Genomic DNA, 23942 nt, shown 5'->3' with positions numbered 1-23942 from the left:
AATATTTTTTCCTTGTTTTGATAGTTCTGAAATTTTCCACAATATTCCTTGAAGTTTTTATTTTAGGGTCTTTTTCAGAAGGTGCTTGATGAATTCTTCCAATGCCTATTTTACCTTCTGATTCTATTACATCTGGGCAGTTCTCTTTGATGCTTTCCTATAAAATAGTTTCTAGGCTCTTTTTTTCATCATAATTTTTGGGAAGTCCAGTGATCCTCAGATTGTCTCTCCTAGATCTATTTTCTAGGTCTGTTTTTTTTCCAAGTAGATATTTAACATTTTTCTAGTGTTTCTTTTTTTTTTTTTTTTTGGTTTTGCTTGACTGATTCTTGATGTCTCAATGAATCATTCATTTCTATTTGTTTAGTTCCGATTTTTAACAAGTTATTTTCTTCATTAGCTATTTTTAACTTCCTTTTGTATATGTCCAATTGAGTTTTAAAATTTTTTTTCCATTTCACCATTTTTTTTTACTGAGTTATTTTCTTTTTCCAACTCACAAATCCTACTTTCTTGGGAGTTCATCTTTTCCAATTCACAAATCCTGCTTTCCTGGGATTTCTTTACCATTTCCAATTCACATTTCAGAAGTTGTTGCTCTCTTGCATAGCTTCTCTTTCCTTTCCCCACTTTTCTTCTAGTTCTCTTTTAAGCTTTTTTATAGTTTCTTCTAGGAGAGCCTTTTGTGTTGGGGATCAGGTTGCATCCCCCTTTGGGGTATTGTCTGGAGACTGTCTGGAATGTCTCCTTGGCATTGAAAACCTGCTCTCTTTCTGTATAGAAGATATGGATTGTCTTTTTGATTTTTTTACTCATTTTTAAAAAAGCCTTTAGGGTCTGCCTTCAGGGCAAGCAGGTTACCAGGTTCCTCTGCAGAGCAGGGATAGGTATATGGACAGTAGCTGTCCTGTCAATGGGATGCAAAGAGCGGCTGAGCTATAGGAGTGTTCTGAGAAAAGCTCCACCTGGACTTGACTAGGCCTGTGTATCACAGGCTGAGCTGTGGAAGTGCAAGGAGCCCCGCTGTGAAGATTAGCTACTGCCTTGGGGCTAGAGGCTGAGCAGCAAAAATATCACTGCTCTCCCACAAGAGTTGAGCTGGGGAAATTCAACTGCTCCAGGCTGAACTGCCCCCTGTGCAGATTAGAGGCTGCCCTGGGCTGTGCCCCCTTGCTGTGCAGACTTGTGAGTGCCCCCTTGAAAACCCCTAGCTACAGAATGCCACTGCAAAGCTGTGTTATGGTCTGCACTGCGTCACTTCTGGTCCTGGGTGGGCACAGTCAGATCCTGTTAGCCTCTGGCATCCTTCAGAGTACCCTCTACCCTAGGCTCTAATTTCTCTGCTGGTCCACTACTCTGCAATCAAAGCAAAGCAGTCAGGCTATGATAGAGAGCTCTCTGTAAACCTTCCAGTCATGGAGGCCGCCCCAGCTCCCGGTTTGCTCCAAATACTAGCTTCTCATTCTATCCTTGCCTGCGCTGGTCTGTTCCTGCTGCTCAGGACAAACCTTTTCTGGCAATCTTCCAGATTATCTTCAGCTGGTGAGCTGTTGTACTTTCAATCTTCGTGAATTTTACCAGTCAAGCGCTATTTTTGAGGCTGATTTTGAAAATTGGTAATGAGGGTATGAAAGCTTAGAAAGTCCGTGTGCCTTCTCCATCTTGGGTCTGCCCCCCATGAACAATTTTCAGATAAAGAAATTGAAACCATTTTTAATCATATTAAAAGGTGCTTTAAATTACTATTGATCAGAGAAATGCAAATTAAGACAACTCTGAGGTAGCATTACACAGCTGTCAGATTGCCTAAGATGACAGAAAAAGGTAATAATGTTGGAGGGGATGTGAGAAAACTGGATACTATATATTGTTGGTGAAATTGTGAACAGATCTAGATATTCTGAAGAGTAATTTGGAACTATGCTCAAAAGGTTATCAAATAGTGTATACCCTTTGATCTAGTAGTATTTCTACTGGGCTTATGTCCCAAAGAAATCTTAAACAAAAGGGATTCACATGGGCAAAAATATTTGTGGCAGCCCTCTTTGTAGTGGTTAGAAACTGGAAACTGAGTGAATGCCCAACAGTTGAAGAATGGCTGAATAAGTTAAGGTATATGAATGTTATGGAATATTGTTCTGTAAAAAAATGATCAGCAGGAGGATTTTAAAGAGGTCTGGAGTTACATGAACTGATGCTAAGTGAAATGAGCAGAACCAGGATTTCATTGTACACAGCAATGGCAAGATTTTGTGATGATCAATTCTGATGGATGTGGCTCTTCTCAATAATGAGATCATTTGGGCCAGTTCCAATAATTTTGTTGTAATGCCAGAGAAACTGAGGCAAGATAGAGGTTAGAGAGTTTTTAATATTTTGAGAGGGAGAGATTGTGTTAGAGGCATGTTGCCCACAGGGCTGTTATCTCAAAGCATCCAGCAGCGAATATGAGTTCTCAATGACATATATGACTCTAAGCTCAGGTAGACAAAGGCAGAGGGAATGGAGTCCAAACTCTGGTGAGGGGGAATCTCCAGGCAGAGATCATCAGTTCAGTTCTGACAGGTTCGGGGTAGGATCATAAATTCTTACTACTTGGAAGGACTTAGGAGGTCTCCAACTATAGCCAGGAAGTCTGAAGCTTAGAGATATAAACAATGCTAATTAGATATCTGAGATAGGACATCTGGAATCTTATCTTTTGGAATGCCACATCTCTACAGCCCTAATTATCTCAGTTCTAATGAGCAGAAAAGGGGAGGTTGCAATCAGGGGAATTAAGGCAGAACAATTCAAGGAACTGAGGCAGAACAATTCAGAGAAACTCAGGACAATTAGAAGGAAACTATGGCACAACATTGTGATGATAACTAATTATACCTAGAGAGAGGACTGTGGGAACTGAATATGGATCACAACATAGCATTTTCACTTTTGTTGTTGCTTGAATTTTATTTTTTTTTATTTTTTTCCCTTTTTGATCAGATTTTGTCTTGTGCAGCAAGATAATTGTACAAATATGTATGCATATATTGAATTTGTATATATCCTTAGTTCTACTCTCTAGGGCCAAATAGAATAAATCTAATTCTAAGGGCCAGAAAGCCCTTCAAACACTTAATACAATCTACCATGTCTTCCTCTAGAACTTCTACTTGCTAGAATAAACTTCTCTGCTTTCTTCAACTGTGATTACTAAATTTTTATAACGTGGGCTCACCACCCTGTTTGCCCAGGTCTGGATATTTTTCAGCTTGTTTTATCTCCAACTTCTGTGGAAAATGGATCAGGAAAAGAAAGAACTTAAAACATTCAAAGATAGTTCAGGTGACTTGGAGGGACCAGTAATGTAGGTCAGGGGTTGAATTTAGGGAACAGAAATTTGGAAACATTTGGGTAACAACTTCCAGCCCAAATACTTGTTCATATTCTAGTTCTGGATTGAAATTGTAGTATCAGGAACAATTAAAGAAGATATTAAAGAATTAAGGGTGATTAAGGAGAATCAAGCAAGATGCAAAAGAGGTACATTTAAGAAAGGCAAGGTAAGTAAGAAAACAATTAGAAGGTAAAGTAAGTTGATAGCATGGTTTGGAGGGTGGAGTAAATTGATGAAACAAAAGTGGTAGAAGGATAAAGGGAGAGAGAATGTGGTCATGTTGTAAAGACTAAGTTGAGGGAGGTTACCTTATTAATGTAAGGTTTTTACATATGATAGCGATGCAAAAAGAAAAAGATTTAATATGTCTTTAAAAAATAAAGCAAATTTTTGGCCAAAGGAAGGAAATAATGTTGAAGGGCTGTGAAGAACATGCCTAAGTGTGAAGGAGCAGACTGATTCTCTGAAAGCCCCCACAGGTGTGAATCATAAGGAATTACAAGTCAACCTTTACTGACGCAGATGTTGCTTGTGAATTGGGAATGAAATAAATTGGAAGCAAGAGAGAAGAGGAGAGAGGTCAGAGAATGAAACTGCCTCTCAGTCTCCTTGTATCGTTATCATCCTCTCACATGAAGGGTTTATTCTGCTGGTCAGAATTAGATTGCTAGCAAACACTAGCAGATGGCTCCTATAACAAATGGAACCTGAACACAAGAAACACAAGAAATAAAGAAGCTGCAGTGCTATTTGTGAGTAGGATCCTCCCAGGAGAATTCCTTTGGTAACCTGTAGGGAAGGAAAGGAAGAATAGATCCAGTAATGGCTCCCGTAACACCTAGCAGCCACTAGCAGATTGCACCTGTAACAAAAGACTAAGTCAGCTCATTTGATTTGTTATTTTCCTAAAGTCAAAAGGATCTGAGGTGACTTCCACACTAGTACATCAACAGAATCTTTTGATTGAGGAAACCAGATACAGGACAAGGAGCACTTCATTTCCATCTAAGACAAAGCCATCTTATGTTGATTTTCTTGGACACAGACTTTGATGTCAAGTTCTTGCCATGTGTCACAGGTCCAAAGCAGTAAATTCAATGCACTCTTTTCCCTGCCCTGAACTCCTTAATCTCTCTCCAGGTCCTTTCCCTTATACTGATTTAGTTCCCCCTAATCACAATGTTGCAGGTTATGAAGGATAATCCACAAGTGTTATAATGAAATAGACTTTTCTGAAGTGAAAACAAAAAGTAAAATTATAGGAAATTTGATGTAAAATTGTTTCCAGGACCTCAGCTATTTCTTAGTTGAGGGAATAGTGGTGGTGATGGTATGTAAGACGCTATTATTGTATGATCATTTCATGACTTCATGACTTCAAGCCCAAGAGAAAAATACTGCCTACAATCCTTGTCTTCTTCAGATTTGAGGACAAGGAAGAATATAAGGACTGAATTTTTAGTTGCTCAGCCCAATTTTTCCATTCTTTAAAGTAAATGATGCTTGACTTGGGCAGTAAACTTCCTATTTATTTGTAAGATTTTCTTTAATATGTATTTCCTGAGAACACAGGAACTTTTGATGTTATCAGCGATTAATCAACAAATATTTATTAAACGACAAATACCCATCACCTGGACAATGTACTGCACAAATAAAGTAACAAGTATATAAAGTTTTGCCTCAAAAAACTTTCAATATTTTATGGATTTCCTTCCCTGATTGTAAAAATATTCAACAAAATGACAAGTTCAACCCCACAAGTATTTATTAAGCACCTGCTATATCCCAGGCACTGTATTGCCTGGGTAGATTGCCATATTGTAGGAATAGAGACCAAAAACTAAACATTCCCTGTTCTCAAGGAGCTTATGTTCTACTTAGGATTCTAAGGTTTCTCTGAATTATTACTTTCTAGGGCTTACTCCCCTGTATGGAGTCTCTGATGTCTAAGAAGAGAGGAACTACACTTGAAAGTTTTCATACATTCATTACATCTATAGGGTTTTTCTCCAGTGTGAGTTTTCTGATGTTGAATAAGTGCTGATGAATGAATGAAAGCTTTGCCACATTCGTTACATTCATAGGGTTTCTTTCCACTATGAATTCTCTGATGTTTAGCAAAGTTTGAACTTCTACTGAAGGTTTTCCCACATTCATTGCATTCATAAGGTTTCTCTCCAGTATGAATTCTCTGATGTTGAACGAGGTGTGTACTCTGACTAAAGGTCTTCCCACATTCATTACATTCATAGGGTTTTTCCCCAGTATGAACTCTCTGATGTTTAGTAAGGGATGAGCAATGACTGAATGCTTTCCCACATTCATTACATGTGTAGGGTTTCTCACCAGTATGAGTTCTTTGATGCTTAATAAGAGCTGAGGAATGAATGAAGGCTTTGTCACATTCATTACATTGATAGGGCTTCTCTCCAGTATGAATCATCTTATGCTGAATAAGATGTGAAGTCCGACTGAAGGCCTTCCCACATTCATTACATTCATAAGGTCTCTCTCCAATATGTGTTTTCTGATGTTCAGAAAAAGCTGAGCTCTCAGTAAAAGTTTTTCCACATGCATTGCATGTATAGAGTCTTGACCTACTATGAGTTTTCAAATGCTTTTTGAGGTTAGCTTTGTGGCTGAAGGCTTTTCCACAATTACTGCATGTATATGGTTTCTCTCCAGTATGAATTCTTTGATGCCGAATAAGCACTGAATGGTAACTAAAGGATTCTCCACATTCATTACACTTACAAGCTTTTTTCTCCTTGTAGAGTCTCTGATTTTTCATTAGGTTTGAGCTTTGTTTGAAGGTCCTTCTTTCAAAATTACCCAATTTCTGTCCTATAGGAACTTTTTCTTGACTAACAATAATTGACTTCTGACTAAAACTTTTCCAGTATGTATTACATTCAAAGTCTCTCTCCTTAGTAAGGTTTTTCTTGTGGACAACTGTCACTTGCCTTAAATGTCTCTCATTTTCCTGTTGCCTCTCTAACCAGTCCTCACATTCTTCCAAGTTGGAAACATCATCCTCTGTGACTCTTCTCACCACCACCCTTTGTGATGATTCCTCTTCAGAGATTTCCTGTACTGAAGCTGACTCTCTGCTTTCAGACCTAGTATCCCAGTCTAAAAGAAGGCAAAAATACAAAGGTCATAAAGAAGAAACTAACAAAATGGAATAACAAAGCTAAAAATAAAACCTAGAATTTAACTACAGCCCTGTAACTTAGGGACATGGGAATGAGGGGAAAAAAAGGAATGAAAAAGATAGGAAGGGGGCTAGATTCACTAAGCATGATCAGATTATGTCTGGGAAAGTAGGAAGGATAAGAATTAAGATAATCCAATGAATTTAGCTTAGCAGAAAGGCTGTATGTGAAGATGATGGGATAAGCACGTTGAATGAGGTAGGCACGGGACACTGCCACAGGACAAGCTAGTGATGCAGTAGATAGAAAGGCAGGCTTGGAATCAGGAAGATTCATCTTCCTGAGTTCAAATCTAGACTCAGACACTTACTTGTTGTGTGACCCTGGGCATGTCACTTAACCTGTCTGCCTCATCTCTAAAATGCCTCATCAGTTTTCTCATCTGTAAAATGAGAAATGGCAAACAATTCCAATATTTTTGCCAAGAAAAATCCAAATGGGATCACAAAGAGTCATTTCCACTAGTTAATTAGCATCTCATAACAGGGTCACTTCTAATAACTCTCAATTGACAGAGACAGATTAGGACATTGTAGATAAGAACCCTGGAAACAGCAATATTTTTAGCAACTATTATGTGCTTAATATAATGCTTATTACATCTATTATGCTTCCTGCGAAGCAATTCGTATGGAGGTACTGTCTGGCAAATGCTCCTGTAGGTAAAAAAATTTTTGCCATCAAAGTTCTTGGCCCTTCTAAACATTTCAGCATGAGAAACTTATCAAATGTTATCAGTAGAAATGACTTCAGAGGCATTAAAATGAGCTTTGTTGCTGCATCCTAAAGTCCATGGGATCTTTCTATTTGACTTGTTACTAAAATCTCATGTGTTGTTTCATCCATTAGAAGACAAATTCTAAGACCAAGGATTGTTTATTTTTTATATTTGTACACCCCACACTAAGCACCTGGTAATCATTTAATAAATGCAAAAATCTTCCCTAAACAGGAAAGGCAACCAAAAACAGTCCCTATCCTCAAAGGAGGTACCTAAAGAGGACTAGCTGAACATATTGTTAAATGAATACAATAGAACAGTATTTCATCATAAATGACAAAAGGAATAGTTTCAGAGAAACTTGGAAAAACCTTTATAAACTGAGGTAAAGTGGAGGAGAATTAAGATAAATCTAACAAAAACATTATTATAATGAAAATTAGCTTTTAAAAAGACTAAAGAACTCTAATTAGTTAGCCATAATGCCAGAGGATAGAAGACATACTACCCATCTCCTAACAGAGAAATGTGATGGACAAATGGTATAGAATGAGACACTTGATTTGTTTGGCACGTATATCACAAGATTTTTACACCAACTAGTGGGGGAAGTGGTAGAAATAAGTTATAAGTAGGGTAGTGGTCTCACAGAAACACACACACAAAAGAGGGTCATTGAAGTATTTTTTAAAAGAGAACAAAATTAATATATGAGGAACAGCTCTGAAAATTACATTAATTTGTTACATACTTAAAGCAAGCTATATGTAACAAATTTGTAAGCTCTAGCTACAATCCTTTTTCTCTTCTACTTATTTAAGTTAAATTTAAAAAAAAAGGAATAGAAGAGACAAAATGAATAGCTAAATAGCATAATATAATATATATTCATGTGAAGAAAACTAAAACTGGGGGAGAAGTAGATAGAGAATATCTAGATAAAAATGTTGAGAGAAATCAGAAATAATATCATAACCGAGCCAACTAGGCATAAAGAGAGTAGATGAGATGAGTTCAAGAAACATTTAAGAGGCATTCTGGTCAAGAAGGCATGAGGTAGTACTGATGGGAACTTATCCTAGACATCTTCTGGAGTTCTTATTCTTTGCTGAAAAAAAGACCAAATAGTAAATTATCTGATTACTTTAATGATAATTTCATTCTTCTTTTAAAGGCTGAAAAAAGTACAAAGGGAATTACTACTCTGAACCTGCTTTTGGCCCACAAGAAAAAAACTGTTAAAAAAGAAATGACAAAACTTTTGGAGAATTTATAAGTCTGTGATCAAGGACACTTGGGTGTGTTTTTTTTTCATCTTCAATAATTAAACAAATACAAAAATATTTTTAAGTTAAACTAATGCATAGTGATGCAGATAAAGTAATTACTTTAAAATTAAAGTGATTTAAAAAATGTTTCTGAAATCAAAGAGTAAAATTCATTTCTACAAGTTTTCCTTTCAATCTATTATTACTATTGATATTCAATCCTAGCATACTACTAAAGCTAATTAAACAAAATGAAGAAACACAATGAATCAATTAATACTTTTCAGCAAAGTGCTAAAAAGAGGGCCTATATGATCATATTCTGTCATTACTTCATCATTCTTGGTTTATATTTATGTAAATAAAGGTTTTCAGGTTTTACTACATCAGTTTGTATGATTAAAACTTACCACTGGTTTATTTCCTTGATACATCAAGAAGTTAGGAATAGCCACAGTGCTGAATTTAGTATATTGCTGGGTTGAAAAGCAACCAGTGCCCAAAAATGAAGTATTGGTGTGGTGTGGTGAAAATATGCATTGCTTTTTGTTTCTTAGACACCACTTTGTGACCTGGGTCCATCTTAAAACTATGATTTGGAATCCAGTTTTATTTGGTTGTCAAAATTTTCTTAGGTGGCTTCCTGAAACACAGTGCTTTTTGGCTTTCCCTATATTTCCAATAAGAAACTATCTCCTACTCTGATTCTTGGTGTAAAGCCATTCATTATTGATATGGGAAGTTCTTAATATGTGCCTGGAGACAGGCCCAACCATTGTGCAGTTGGGTGCTAACAGTGACAGGCAAGAGCAAATTCTACTCAAACCCCCAGACAAAGAAAAAGTCATTGCTGGTCCCTTGACTCCCACCCTCAGCTTAGAGATCAGTTTTTCTATCTGACAGGTATTACTTAAATCCATATATGGGACTTCTATTTTTGCCCTCTGGACTATTTTCCCTCTGTCTGTGTTCTTGGCCTCTGGAACTACTTCACATTCACCACAGGCCTCTGGTGGTATTAAATGTTGATACAAACAATGACTCTTGGAGTTGTCCTTTCCAGTCAGAATTCAACTAAACCAAGAGTATCCCTATTTAGTTCATAAACTACTAACTAAAACTGAGACTATGTTTTCTGGCAGCCACACTTTCATGGATAGGATGGGGCAGATAGCCTCCCCTGCTACATACTGTCTTCTCCAGAAAAAAACGCCTCTTCCTCTTGGGTCCATAAATTACTGATCAGGGCTTGAACTAGGACTCTTGGCAGTTGCATCTTCATTCACAGGCAAGATTTCTTGTCTTCACCAAAGAGAGTAAGAATCAAGGACCCTGTGCTTCAGTTGCAGAGAATTCCCCTCTTATATTGTCCCATAAGCTACTGACCAGGGAAAACACTGAATACAATGCGTGTGTTCAATAGAAGGGAGCTTCTCCCCTATTGTGATCAAGGCAAGGCTTATACCTCTATCAATAAAACTGGAAATGCTTTTTAAAAAAATTTAACATGGACAGGCATAAAAGTGGTACCAAGATGTATAAAGAAAGACTAATGTATAAACAATGCTATTTAAATCTGAAATTTCTATAAGGTCTTATGAAATTTAGATATAATGTGAAAATTTTCTAATCATGTAATATTTTTCTCCTCACAATCCATTTTTGAAGATTTTAAAAAATACTTTTGGTACTATTAGAGTATTGATTATATGCTGTGTATATAGCTTCTAAATTATACTCTTCTCTTTTCATAATAATATTTGTACCAGATCCAATTAGAAAAAAAGGCTTTCTTTAATACTGCATTCAGAGTCTTCTACTTCAACATCACAACTGCCAATAGTGGAGTATGAAGCTTTTCTGCCTTTTGCCTTTCCTTTAATCAAATACAACATGATCATCATTCATTTTGCTCTCCAATTTTGTATCAACTATTTCATCAGTTTTGTACTGTACTATCTGCCCAGACTTGTGTGCTTCATTATTTACAGCTTCTAGAGCAGGAAGTAGTTCAGTTTCAGTTTTTTCCTGCAGTTGAGACAGTGAGCTTCCATTTTCCTCAACTGATCTGCAGGACATAGAAACTACAACATCAAAGACAACCAGTATAGAAGTCAAACTGCAGCACTGCCGTATAGGCACCATCACATAGATTACTAAATTAGTATCCACAATTTATAGTCTTAGAGAGCTATGAGCTTAGAGAGCTATCACTAAAAGATTGTGACTTGTTCCTGGTCACATAGACAAAATATGACAGAAGCAGAATTTTAACCAAGTCTTCCAGACTTCAAGGGCTAATTTTTCATTCCACTATAAATATATATATCTTCTCAGAAACATAAAGTACAATAAAAAGGTCTTATTAAAGTTGTAACTGGATAAAAAAAGGAAAGGTAAGACTGTGGAACAGTATAAGAAAAAGAAAGCAGAACTATTTTATTTTCTCTGACAAGAAAAACAATGCTTTTATTAAAAAGGAAAGAACAAAAATGACTAGTAAAATGTTGCAAACCAATTTCAATAATAAGTAGAGGCAAAGGTAGTCTTAATGCCTTGGTTAATAAAATTAATTTCACAAGTACAAGGCAAGGGAAGGTATAGTTAAACAAGAGTTCTTGTGAAAAAGATCTGGGGTTTTATGATAACAAATACAATAAAAGTTAATGCAACAAGGCAATCAAAAAGACTGATTCGATAAGGCTATTTCTGGAATGTTGTATTCAGTTCATGAAACCACATTTTAGGAAAAATAAGCTGTAAAGAATTAGAAATGCCTAGCCTTGAAGAAAAAAGAACTAAGGCAACTATCTTCAAATATTTGAAATGACATGACATGAAAGAGGGATTAGATATGTTCTTTTTGACCTCAGAGGCCCAAGTAGTAGAATTTCAATTCAATTCAACCAATACCTATTAAGAACTCATTATGTAGAAGGTATCATGCTAAATGTAAGAGATACAAAGAAGAAAAACAAAATATTCTGTGATTTCAAGGCAGTTGTCTTTTATTGGGAAAAATATAATTAGCTTAAATCTAGTTAACTTCCTAAAAAGAATGATTCTCTATCAAAACTCCCTGAATCAAAAGAAATGGGAGATCTTGGTAAGTAGTAGGTTCTTTCTTCCTTGAGGTCTTCAAGCAAATGTATGACAATTTGTTGTAAATTTTTGATAATATACAGTTTGGACTAAATAATCTTTAAGGTTCTGCAACAACAAAGTTTTTGATGCTTTTTTTTTTTTTTCTTTTTAACCATTGCTCCAACTGGGATGTTATACTGAACATCATCTGAAATATTACCTTGCAAATCTAAACATAAAATGAAAGTAATCAATACAGATTTCTAGATGTCCAAAACTAAACTTATCACTGTTCTCTAAAAAATGGTTAGCCTTCACAACTTCCTTATCTCAGCTTAAAAATGTCATTATTTCCCCATTTTTCTAGATGCAAAAAGTAAAATATTTTCCTTCTCCCCCTTCTTTTGCTTCAAAGCTAATGTAAGACAAATTATTGTCTTTGAATTGTCTCTCAAATTAGAAGAAAACAAGTATTTATTATGTGCCTATTATTTACCAGAAGCTGTGCTAAGTGATTTACAAATTTTATCTCATTTGATTCTCACAATAACCTATTATCAACCCCATTTTACAATGGTAGAAACTGAGGCAGCCAGAGATTAATCAATTTGCCTACAGTCACATAGCTACTAAGTAGCTAAGGCTACATCATTTGAACTCCTGACTCCAATACTAGCACTCTACCCATGCTACCTAGCTACCTCTTTTTCTTTATTCCTGTTGTTACTGAGGCCATCAAAATTTAAATTGTTATCAGCCATCTAGCTGGTCTCTTTTACCTCTGGTTTCTTCCTATTTTAATCTACCTGGCACATGGATGAAGAAGCAGCTGTATATATTAAGTATAAGTTTTTCTGTCTAATTTTGAAAAATCCTGGTGCCCATTCATATGTGTGTGTGTGTGTGTGTGTGTGTGTGTGTGTGTGTAAACAAACCCATAAATAATTTATAAATGTACTTCAAATTATGCAAATTTCAGTCAAGCTTAACTATTTACTATCCCCTACCTACATCAAATAGGATTCCACAACCTGACACATTTTCCATTTATTTAAATCCTACCTATCTCTTGATTGCACTTGTAAAAGACTTCCACCTTTTAAAGCCAAGAATAAGGGAAATTATACAGGATACAACAATGCACTAGGAATACAAAGTAAAGGGAAAATCAAAGAAATAATTGACAAGAGGTAAAGAAGGAAAGAAAGGGAATAGTCAAAAACAAGTTTCTAGCCTAGGCTATTGGAGTATAACGGATATATATATACACACACACATATAGAAAATGAGATTATAACCATAGAAAGGAAAGGGAGAAGAGGGATCAGTGAGAAACAAATTCTTATAGGCAAGTGGAAATAGAGGACTGAAATGTAATGTAAAGTGATTGATCAGTCAAGATTTATAAAACAAACTTTTAGGGTCATCAACATAGAAGGGATTTTGATTCAATTCAAAAGATGTTAAGTTTTTTCTATATGAATGTAGCTTTACGAACTCTGCAAAATGAGCAGTTATTAAAGTCAAATAAAATAAGATCTCTTTATAAGATTTAACATATACATAGAAAAACAGAGCTTTGAAGAATGGGAGTATCGTGGAGGGGAAGAGGAAATGGGGAAGAAAAGGAGCCAGCGAGCAAGGATGTAATAGAAAAACCATATAGAGTATGTCACATAATGTTTGGGAGAAGTGCCTCTAAAGGTCAATTATTTTCCATTTTCGCTGTAAGACTAAACCTTTAACACTTCAACCTGCATTAATGAAATATTCTCCTAAGCAAATGATTGCCTCCGTGTTCCTTTCTTTACTATGCTACCAAAGTATATGTAGGATTTAAATAGATAAAGGCTGTTGAGGATCTTTCAAAAAAGAGGAGAGAGGGCCATCAGAGAAGTACAAAGATAAAAAGGAAATAAAGGAATATCTAGCATTGTATGCGTAAAAAACAGTAAGGAGAATCAAACCATCAGAAATAAAGAAATTTGAGAACTTAGAAAAAGATTTTATTAGAAAAAAGTGAAATTACAGGTTCAACAAAGCTGTATATAGTAGGCATGACTGTAAGGTAGGGAATAAAAAAAAAAGATGAAAAAAGCAAATCATCTGCTACAGAATAGACAAAACTGAGAAAGAAAGAGATAAAGAAGATTTCTCTTTTCTGAATATGGAAGTAAGAAAGGACAGATATCAGGACCAGGAGGAGTGAAAGAGATGGGGAAGAAGACAGGAATAAGAAGAGAAGAGCAAGTCAAAATAATAATTCAAAACTGCCATTCTTACTTTAATGGAAGACATATGATTTAATGCTCTAGTTCACTTGCTTTTTACTTGCTCACCTGAACAGTTGCCTCTTGGGACTTTTTTCTCCATCATCCATTGATTTTCTCCTTGATCAAAATTAGAATTCCCATCAGGTTTGGAAACTGGAAGCCCTGTTCATTGGGAAAGAAATGGGACTTTGACATTTGTCATAGGACTAAAGAACCATCCTAGGCCTGGGTTCAGTCCCAGTCTCTTGGTCAATAGGGAAGGAGACCCAGAGAAAGGTATGGTGGATGAAAGTGTTTAGAATTCTATTCAAAAAAAAAGGGTAAGGAAGACTAGTCAGGGATTTTGTTCACTTTTCTTGCTGTAAGTGGTAATTTCACACCCACAGAAGTATCTGTACTCATACCTTAGGGGAGATTCCCTGGCAAAGGGAAGTTATAGATCCAGGAACAGTGATAGTTAATCTTTTCCCAAAAACAAAGAGTAAGATAGGAATTTCTGATCCATTAAACCCAAGCCAAAATCCAGCAAAGCATTTTAGATGCTATAAACATATATGAAAACAACTGATTTCCCAAAGTCAAATTCTGAGTTACAAGGGAGAACTGTCCTTACACAAAGAGACCAGGTTCCTATAGTTCTCCAGCATGACATCCCTCTGAGCAGGATCCAGCTGTCCCCATTCCTCTGGGGTGAAGTCCATGGCCACATCTTTGAAAGTCACTGATTCCTGGAACACCAAACACATTTTAATGCTAATATGCCAACTCTCCCCCTCTCCCCCCACCAAAAACAATAATAAATCTTACATGGTTCTTAGAAGAGTAGTAAAATCAGCAGTAGTAAGGAAGTAGGTAAGATACATGAGAAGCAATTATTACATTACTTTTAAATAACATATTCTAAACCAAGCATATATGTTTGTGCTAGACTACAGAATGTTTATTTTTTTAAGTATGAGATAAGGTCTCTAAATCTTAAGAGTTTATAATATTGCTATTAAAGGGAAAAGAGAAATGCAGGAAATGGAAAATAAACTGAAAAGTTATCAGGCATTGGGAAAAGTAAGTGCTACACAGTTCAGAGAGAAAAGAGATCATGATAGGTTAGATCTTCATGCAGATAGTAGGACTTAAAGAGCAAAACATATGAAGGAATAGCATTCTAAGGCATATACAAAGTCAAAAAAATCAGTCTAAGTGGATTTAAGGTAGAAAATGAAGAATTATAAAAATGATCTTGGCTGGACTGAGTTGGAGGTAGAGATAAAGTTTGGTAGCAAAGGAAGTAATGAATCCAGGTCCAAAAGAATTAAACCCTGAGTCCAAAGCTGGACATTACTAATTTCTATAACAGTACCCATAATTACCTACATATACAGAGTTTGTGTTTTTTCCTAAAATGCTAATATAGTAATGCTTTACTATTAAGAAGGGTATTTCCAAGGCTTGAACCTGCAAAAATTACCTCAAGTAATTGAGAAGGGATAGTAACAATGACAGTTAAAGCAGGAATCTGATGATAATGGCCTAGTATAGAAAGTTTATCTCATCCAAAGTAGAAGAGCAGATGAACATGTCTGCAAGTTATTGTGTCCTCATTCTGGCCTCTAAACAGCCAAGAGTACCTGAAATGTCCCTCTGACATTTCAGTCTTTCCAGAGTCATTGCTATGATATATCCTAAGCTAGGATATAAAAGTCTGGTAAAGGATTCCCTATTTCTTTGGAGGGAATGATGTTGCTAGTACTAAATATACATTAAAGAATACAAGACGGTTCCTCGACCTTATTATAATCCTTATAATCCTAGGTGCCCTTTATCCCTGTCATAACAATTCTCAATCTTGAAATAAAGTTAATTTTTCTTCATTCCTCCCTCCAGATTACAGCATTGTGCTATGGCAAGAAAAAGAACTTTGTAAAAATCAAGACAGTGCAATGTGCCCAAAGTCAAGGAAGGTAGTTAAGAGTCATGTGCCAGACTCAAAAGACTATTCCCTGAGAAACAGTAAGGGATTGGACTACAAAGAAAGCATTAGTGACTTTCAGGAAAAGCCACAATAGAATTCTAGGGAAAAAAAGCGTAGAAAGTATAATGTTGAGAATGTAGCTAATAATAATGACCTAAAAGATAGAAAAGAATGATACAAGTAGGAAGGAAGAAATTTCTTCCTCTGTAATAGTAAGAAAGAATGAGAAAACATGTTAGAACTGGAAATTGTTTTGATCTAGATGAATACATATCTTATATTTTTGTAAATGCATTATAACATGCACAAAAAGTATTAAGCACAGAGGATAAAGGTGTGAGATATTCAATGCATTCTGGTTAAGTGAAAGTAATTGCTGGAAAAGTCAAAAGAACTGAGAGAGGCTACAAAGCAAATAGAGAGCATTCTCCATGAGGTTCAGCAAAGAGGAGGCAGAAATAATGGCTATAGTTGAGAACTAATTAGATTATAGGATGACAGCATTCTTGGAATAGGGAAAGCTGAATTGTTTGTTTTTTGCTGAGGTAATTGGTGTTAAGTGACTTGCTCAAGGTCACACAGCCAGGAAGTATTAAGTGTCTGAGGCCAAATTTAAAGTCAGGTCCTCCTGATTTCAAGGCTGGTGCTCTGTCTATCCACTACACCAACTAGTTGCACATGGGACACCTGAATTATTAATTCCAACATCCTATAAATTAGTTAATCTCCTGGAATAAAGGCTCAGGTCTAAATCTCTGTTGAGACAGAGAAACTCTAGGGAGTAGGAGGAAAGTAGTCACATTTTAAGAACTAAGAGTCCATTTCTAGAGGGGAGAGGGAAGGGAAAGGAGGAAAAAAAGTTCAACTTACATGAGACCTGGCTGTCAGTTGAAGAGCAGCTGATTCTACCTCTTGGGTGTTCTTTTCTTGGGGAAAGGAAAAGTCCTGAGAAGACTGAGCTGGGAAAGGAAAAATAATGTATTAGGAAAAGATGGTGATGCCCTAAATTACCAACTATGTATAGCCCATTATCATAAGATCTCCATCAAAGGAAACAAACTAGCCTCATCTGCTCTGAAGATAAGAAAGCAGCATCAGCAGCAGATAACAAAGTACTGATGTACCCAAGTGATCTAGGGAAAAGTTCTGTCCTGGGAAATTGAACATAAAGGAGGCTTAAGTTCCACTTCTCTCTGCAGATCTGTGTAAACTTCTCTGTGCTTCATTCACTTCCTGACTCAATTAAGGAAATTAAAATTTTTACTTTAAAAATAAAATCCTATGGTTCATTCTTGCTTATAGAATTGTGAAGGTTTTTTTTTGGGGGGGGAGGGGGATGGCTTCACCAATTTGAAAATTTACTGAGGTTACCTGGCTTAGTAGAAGAGAGAATTAAGAGTTCAACAGAGAATTGAAAGTTCTATTCTACACTCTGTCACTAGCTGGGATCTAAAGTCAGTCACTTGACTGGAGCCTTTTTTATTAAATATTGTATTTCAGTAACAGCAACTGTGTAATGATCAACTATGACAGACAGTGCTCAGCAATGCAATAAAATACATGACAATTCCAAGGGACTTGTGATGGAAAATGCTGACCACTTTCAGAGAAAGAACCATGGAGTCTGAATGCAAATTGAAGTATGCTATTTCTACTTGTTTTTGTTTTTATTTTTTTTCATGGTTTTTCCCTTTTGTTCTGATTCTTCATTCACAATATGACTAATATGGAAATATGTTTAACATAACTGAAAATGTATAACCTGTACCAATTTGCTTATGGAGAAAAATGCGGAACTCAAAAACTTATAAAGATGAATGTTGAAAACTATCTTTATATGTAATTGGAAAAATAAAATACTTTTAAGTTAAAAGATAAAAATTAAGTGTTTTTGTAAAGATAAAATGAATTCATAGCTCCAAAAAAAACTTCAACAATCAGGAATGTAAATCCTTGTATTCACTTATTTAATGTCAGAATAATATTAATCACAGCTAACATTTTAAATAGCACTTTCTGCAATAAAATTTCAGACATCACTTTTGAGCTTCACAACAATATTGTAAGTAATACAGGTATTATTTGAGATATTATTACAGATACTAAATGAGCCACTCAAGGTTATACAGCTAAGACATGGCAAAATTAGATTTGAACCTAGGTCAAAATTAGATTTTAACTCCCAGTCAATTTTAACTCCTTCAATTAGCTGCACCTGAGACTGGCAACAATCTTTGGAGAGTAAGGAGAAGAATAAATAAGTCACTCCCCTTAAGCTCAACTGCAGTAGCAACACAGAAAAAGTTGTTTCCTCTCTGACTTCAGAAGGTACACTGATATACATGTAAGAGTTGGAAAGAGGACATGGGATGGATACTGTGACATAAGAGATTTATATTGAGGCTCTTTCACTAAGTCCAAGTAATTTTTCCTTTCTCCCTTTATCTCTACTCAAATATGTTTTCTCATTTTCTACAAAAAGTTAAACTTATCACCTACAGTGCCATTCTCACCTTCCTCCTCAATCACTTGAGTTGACTTCTCCATGGTCAATCACCTCTTTGGATTCTGCTGATGGACTTGAATCTTGATTTCTCTGAGCTCCAGGATCTGTTCTCTTCTATGAATCTCTTGTCTCTGTCCAGGGGCTCTGAGGAGCTATAACTTTTCTTTCCTACTAGGATGGACTCTACTCCATAAGTTGGTCGCTTCCACCTCGGTGCTCAGGGATGTTTTTTTTTTTTTTTTTTTTTTTAGTGTTTGGGAGATCAGAGACAACTTAACTTCTCTTTAGCTGTCAATATTCATCACCTAACAGAAATTTGGTCCTGGAGTCCAGACTTGGACTGCTGATGGGGGTGGGGAGTGGGAGGAAGAGATAGAGCTGGGTCAAGCAGGGGAGACCTAGTAGCCTTTGATTCAAAATTAGGCCTTTAGAGTCCAGTAAAGAAAAGCAAGAGATGCAGGAACACACATGGCCAGAAAGTGAACAAGCCATCAATAGTAATTTCAGGAAGATCAGTTCCTGGGGGAAGAAGGGGTGGGGACGGCAGGCCAGAGTGACAAATCCATCTTCTCCCAAGCACAAAAATACCTTCCCACACAAGTCTTTCCCCCTTTCCCCGGCCCCCCATCCCAAATGGAGATATTCTCCCAAATGTCACACACACATATACACACGTACAAACACACAAACACACACCCTCAGATACTCAGGGTGTGAGGAGCGGGGTCAGGAGGCGGGTCTATTTGACCTCATTCACTTTCCGGTACACCCCAGGCTGCAGGGCCGCTTGAATGCGAAGGTCTGAGGCCCCCACCCCGCAAGGGCGCTCCCCCACCCCCATCTTTTTCGGCTTGGCTCTCCCCTGCCTTGCCAAATCCCCAGGTTCCCGTGCCTGCTGGGGGCCACCGTTCTACCCGCCGGAGCGCGGGCAATGAGGTTAGAGCTGCCTCTACACTCACCTACCACGCCGACTCCAGAATGGACAAAGACAACGGACTTCCAGGCCTGAGAGGGTTTTGCGCCTGCGCATCCCGAACCTCTGAATGCTGCTCCTGCCAGACCCTGCGTGGGCGGCGCCTCCCCTGCTCCATCTCTGCCTTCTTATCCTCACCGGGGCTGCGCTGCGCACGCCTGGCTCCCCATTTTCTCCTGATTGTATCTCCTTAGTACAGTGTGACTGTTTTCTCCTTGCTCCGTGGTGGCATGGGTCGCCTTTTTGCCTTTCTGTTCCCAGCATAAGGAAATATTTGATAAGGATCCCCTGTATCTTTTCCCTGTTATAATTGAATTTTAAACTCCAAAAGCTCTAATTTTCCAATTCTTTCCTCTAGCATACCCATTTCATTTATAAAACTAAAATTATTGATTTTGTCAAGAATTCTAGATTTTTAGAAACAAGAATAAATTTGTTGCCAAGCCCTATTTTTTCTTGGAGGCTTTGTTTGTTGATACTTTGGAATCGATCTCTTCTTTAGGACTTGGGTTTTAGGCATCCCTAGCATAGTAATCTTTACTAAGGGAATCTTGATAAAATCTTTTGACTCCTGAAAAGTCTTTTACTCATCCTTCCAATCACTTTTTTTTTTTCTATAATTGGATTCTTTTCGATAAAAACATGCCTTCTCTCCTTCCCATCTATGCCCCTTGCCCAATTGAGAAAGAAAAAAAAAATCCAAAACTACTGTTGCAAACATGGTTAATAAAATAAAACAAATCCTTGCATTAGCCATGTCCAAAAAAAAAAAAAAAGCCACAATCTGCATTCTGAATGTATTTATATATATTTTTCATCATGAACCCCCTGATTGGTCCTTGTGTTGATCAAAGCATTCCTAAGTATTTCAGATTTTAAAAACTCTTACAATAGTATAAACTGTACAAATGAATTTGGTTCAATTCATTTCACTTTGCATCAGTTCCTAAAATTCTTCTAGGATTCTTTGAAATCATTCCCCTTATCATTTCTTCCAGTACAATAGTATTTTACCACATTTATGACATAACTTCTTCAGTCATTGCCCAGTTGGTGAGCATCCATTCAGTTTCCAATTCTTTGCCATTTTAAAAAGAGCTGCTATAAATATTTTCATGCATCTTTAATTATAATCAGGTTTTGCTTTGCTTTAGACTAATTCTTCCTTTTTGATCTGTTGTCCTCTTTGTTGCCCCACATTTCTCTTTTCTCCTTTCCTCCTATGCCCCATTACCTGTTTAGTGAAATTAATTTTTAGAACCATTTGTGTGTATTGTTTCCACTTCTTTGCCCAGTTTAGATAAATAAGATTCAAATGTCAGCCACTCTCCCACCCCCCCTCTTCTTTGTATGGCCTTCTCCTTGGGTATATCATATAATTCCACCCCCCCCCATCCTGCTAGTATATTCTCCCTCTCCTTTTCCATTTTTCTTTTTTAACTTAGTTAAAAAACTAATTTTTTTAAACTTCTTTGATTTAACTTAAATCAAAACGTCGGTCTTCCGATTACACATTCTTTAATCCTGATGAAAGTTAAGAGATGACATAGATTTCATCTTCCCATATTAGAATAGAAACAGTTTATCCTTTTTTGGTCATTATGATTATTCATCCTGGTTTACTTTTTGATATTTCTCTATATTATATTTGCATTTTAAAGTTTTTACACAGCTCTAGACTTTTCATCAGGAATGCTTGAAATACTTCTATTTCATGAAATATATATTTATTTTCTTTGTAAGATTATATTATGTTTCACTGAATAAATTATTCTAGGTTGTAAGCCTATTTCCTTTGTGGGTAGGCAACATAATGGATAGAAGACTGTGCTTGGATTCAGGAAGATTTGTGTTCAGATTCAATCATAGACACTTAATAGCTATGTGGACAAATCACTATATCTCTGTCTGCTTCAATTTCCTCAGCTGTAAAGTGAGGATACTAATAACACTTTTCAAGATTGTTGTAAGGATCAAATGAGAATTTTGCAAAGTGCTTATCATAATGCTGGGCACACAGCAGATATATACATTCATGTTTCCTTCCTTTTGAAACATTATATTCCATGGCCTCTGGTTTGTGTTTTAGGTTTAATTTTAGTGTTTGCTAAATTGCATGTGGTTTCTTGTCACTTGAATTCTTTATTTTTGGCTGGTTAAATTATTTTTTCTTTGAAATGGAAGCTATAGATTTTAGATACAATATTATTGGAAGTTTTCATTTTGACATTTCTTTCAAAATGTAAAGGACAAAATTCTTTCTTCCTCTCTCCCCACTCCCTCCTTTCTAAGATACAAGCAATCCAATGTAAGTTAAACATGTGCAATTCTTCTAAATATATTTCCATATTTCTCATGCTGAGCAAAAAAAAAAAAAATCAAATCAAACAGGGAAAAAAACATGAAAAAAAAAAGCAAACCAACAATAACAAAAAAAAGGTGAAAATACTATGATTTCATTCATATTCAGACTCCAGACTCCATAGTTCTCTCTCTCTCTGAATGCAGATACCACTTTCCATCACATGTCCATTGGAATCACCTTGAATCATTATATTGTTGAAAAGAGCTACATTTATTACAGTTGAGCATATCTTCTTACTGTGTACAATGTTCTCTTGGTTCTGTTCATTTCACTTAGCATCAGTTCATGTAAATTTTTCTAGGCTTTTCTGAAACCATCCTGCTCATCATTAGTTATAGAACAATAACATTCCATTACATTTATATACCATAACTTATTCAGCCATTCCTCAACTGATGGGCATCCACTCAGTTTCTAATTTCTTGCCATTACAAAAAAAAAAGGTCTGTACAAACATTTTTGCACATGTGAATCCTTTCCCCTTTTTTATGATCTTTTTGGGATACAGATCCAGTAGAGAGACTATTGGATTAAGCATAGTTCCAAATTGTTCTCTAGAACACAGGTTAGTTGTTTTTTTATCATGAGATGTCTTACATTTTCTTGTATATATATATATTTTTTTTTTAGTTTTTAAATTTTATTTTAATAGTTCTTGTTTTATTGACTTCTGTTTGGTGCATTCTAATTTTCAAGGATTTTGTTGCTTGAGTAAGATTTTGTGCTTCTTGTCTTTTTTCTAATTCTTTCTTCCATAGATCCCATTTTCCCCAACTTTTTCCTCTAGTATCATCATTTAAAAACATTTTTTTCATGCTTAAAAAAACTTCACTCACAGGAATATTAATTGAACTTAGGGTCAGGTTGTTTTTCTTTGATACTTTGCTTATAGTTATTTTGAAGTCTGTTAATGTCTTGAGCTTTCTTGCTACCATAACAATTTGTGATGACCGCATATTTAAAATCAACTGGAGTCAGGAATTCAGGTTAAGGGAAAAATCTTCAATCTTTATTGAAGTGAAAAGGTGAAGAAGGATTGCGATAGCAATATGGGCAGACAAGGAAGCCAGCTAGCAGAGGGGGATTGGAGGTGAAGGACGGTCGCCATAGTAATGCGAACAGCTGTGTCAGGATGCCAGCCAGCAGCCTCTCTTTCCGCTTCCCTTTCCACTCTCCTGCCTCCACCCACCAAAATTGTCATTTCTTATACAACACATCAGGACTTGCACAAAGAGTGGGCGGGGGCCATTCTTTCTCCAAGCTTATATATTAATAGAGTATAGTCCAATTACTATTTAGCCTCACGTGCTTGGGACCTCAGTGCATCAACTCGAGCTTCAGCCCATTACAACAATTCCTATAGTAGGATTTTTTTCCCCTGACTTTAAACTTCATGTTACAGTCATATTCTTTTGAATTTCTTAAAAAAAATATCTGAGCTAATACTGTTGCTCTTTTCTTGAAACATTTAGTATTGTTTTATTCCAGAATCTCAGGAACAGTTCAGACTGGGGACCTGAAAGCTTTCTTGTGCTCCAAAGTGGTCTGACCTGGGGCAAAATCTTATCTGCTGGTCTGAACTATGCAAGTTCTTGACTTGGATTTAGGTCTGAACAAGATGCGCAGCTGGTTTGTGCTGAAGGTTCTGATTAGGCTTGGTGCAGGGCAGAGAGTTGTGGGAACCCCTTCTGGTTGGCGCAGGTCCTTCATAAAAGAATTTACAAACCTGAAAAATTAGACTGGCAAGTTTATTGAAGAAGTTTATTGGCACTGAGAGATCAGCTTTTGCTAGGATGCTAACTTCTTCAATGGCAAGGTCCCAACAGAGAAGTAAAGATCTAGTAGAGGAATCCTGGCAGAAAGATAAAGAGGGGTTAACACTGAGAAAAAGGTGTCTTCTTCTCAGTGGACAGGGGGTCCTCGAAGGCAGCTATGACGAGAGGTCCCTTGGTCTGCCATGGTCCTGCTTTTAGGTCCTCTGCAAAGAAGTGAGTCCCAAAGTTGCTCTTTAAAAGAGATTGGAATTGAATGAGATTTCTTCAGTGTTGTCACTGCCGCCAGGCCTAGATGAGGCCACTTACTGGGAGAGGTCTTGAGCCAATTTTCAGCTCAATAAGGATCGATGAAATCTAGATCTCTAGCTAAATGAGACCACATAAGTTTAAGCTAAGTAGAAGTGATCCTGG

At 36.5% G+C, this 23942-nt stretch overlaps 1 protein-coding gene across 3 annotated transcripts; it reads right to left on the bottom strand.

The window, feature by feature from the left end:
- Nucleotides 1-2925: 2925 nt before the first annotated feature.
- Nucleotides 2926-20199, bottom strand: LOC127560801 (zinc finger protein 286A-like). Of its 3 annotated transcripts, none has more exons than XM_051995677.1 (6): nucleotides 19378-20199; nucleotides 18426-18761; nucleotides 16783-16871; nucleotides 14557-14671; nucleotides 14010-14105; nucleotides 2926-6514 (listed from the first exon to the last, which is right to left on the bottom strand). In XM_051995677.1, exons 2-6 carry the CDS (start codon nucleotides 18457-18459, stop codon nucleotides 5301-5303), a joined length of 1548 nt encoding a protein of 515 aa, XP_051851637.1. In that variant the 5' UTR covers nucleotides 18460-18761; nucleotides 19378-20199; the 3' UTR covers nucleotides 2926-5300. The 3 variants fall into 3 exon arrangements, with proteins under 3 accessions (XP_051851637.1, XP_051851636.1, XP_051851635.1); XM_051995676.1 differs by having other exon boundaries at nucleotides 18426-18937; nucleotides 19378-20197; XM_051995675.1 differs by lacking the exon at nucleotides 19378-20199 and having other exon boundaries at nucleotides 18426-19368.
- Nucleotides 20200-23942: the final 3743 nt, after the last annotated feature.

This window comes from Antechinus flavipes, chromosome 4 (assembly GCF_016432865.1).
Source record: "Antechinus flavipes isolate AdamAnt ecotype Samford, QLD, Australia chromosome 4, AdamAnt_v2, whole genome shotgun sequence".
Taxonomy (NCBI): Eukaryota; Metazoa; Chordata; class Mammalia; order Dasyuromorphia; family Dasyuridae; genus Antechinus; species Antechinus flavipes.
The sequence above is the reverse complement of the archived record's forward strand: the minus strand, read 5'-3'. Positions and strand labels throughout refer to the sequence as shown.

Excerpts from the sequence above, each read along its gene's own strand:
- LOC127560801 (XM_051995677.1), bottom strand. The coding sequence starts at position 18,459 with ATGGAGAAGTCAACTCAAGTGATTGAGGAGGAAG. Across the intron at positions 14,672-16,782 it reads AACTGACAGCCAGGTCTCAT|GAATCAGTGACTTTCAAAGA; the intron begins GTAAGTTGAACT and ends TTGGTGTTCCAG. Across the intron at positions 14,106-14,556 it reads TAGGAACCTGGTCTCTTTGT|GGCTTCCAGTTTCCAAACCT; the intron begins GTAAGGACAGTT and ends CCCAATGAACAG.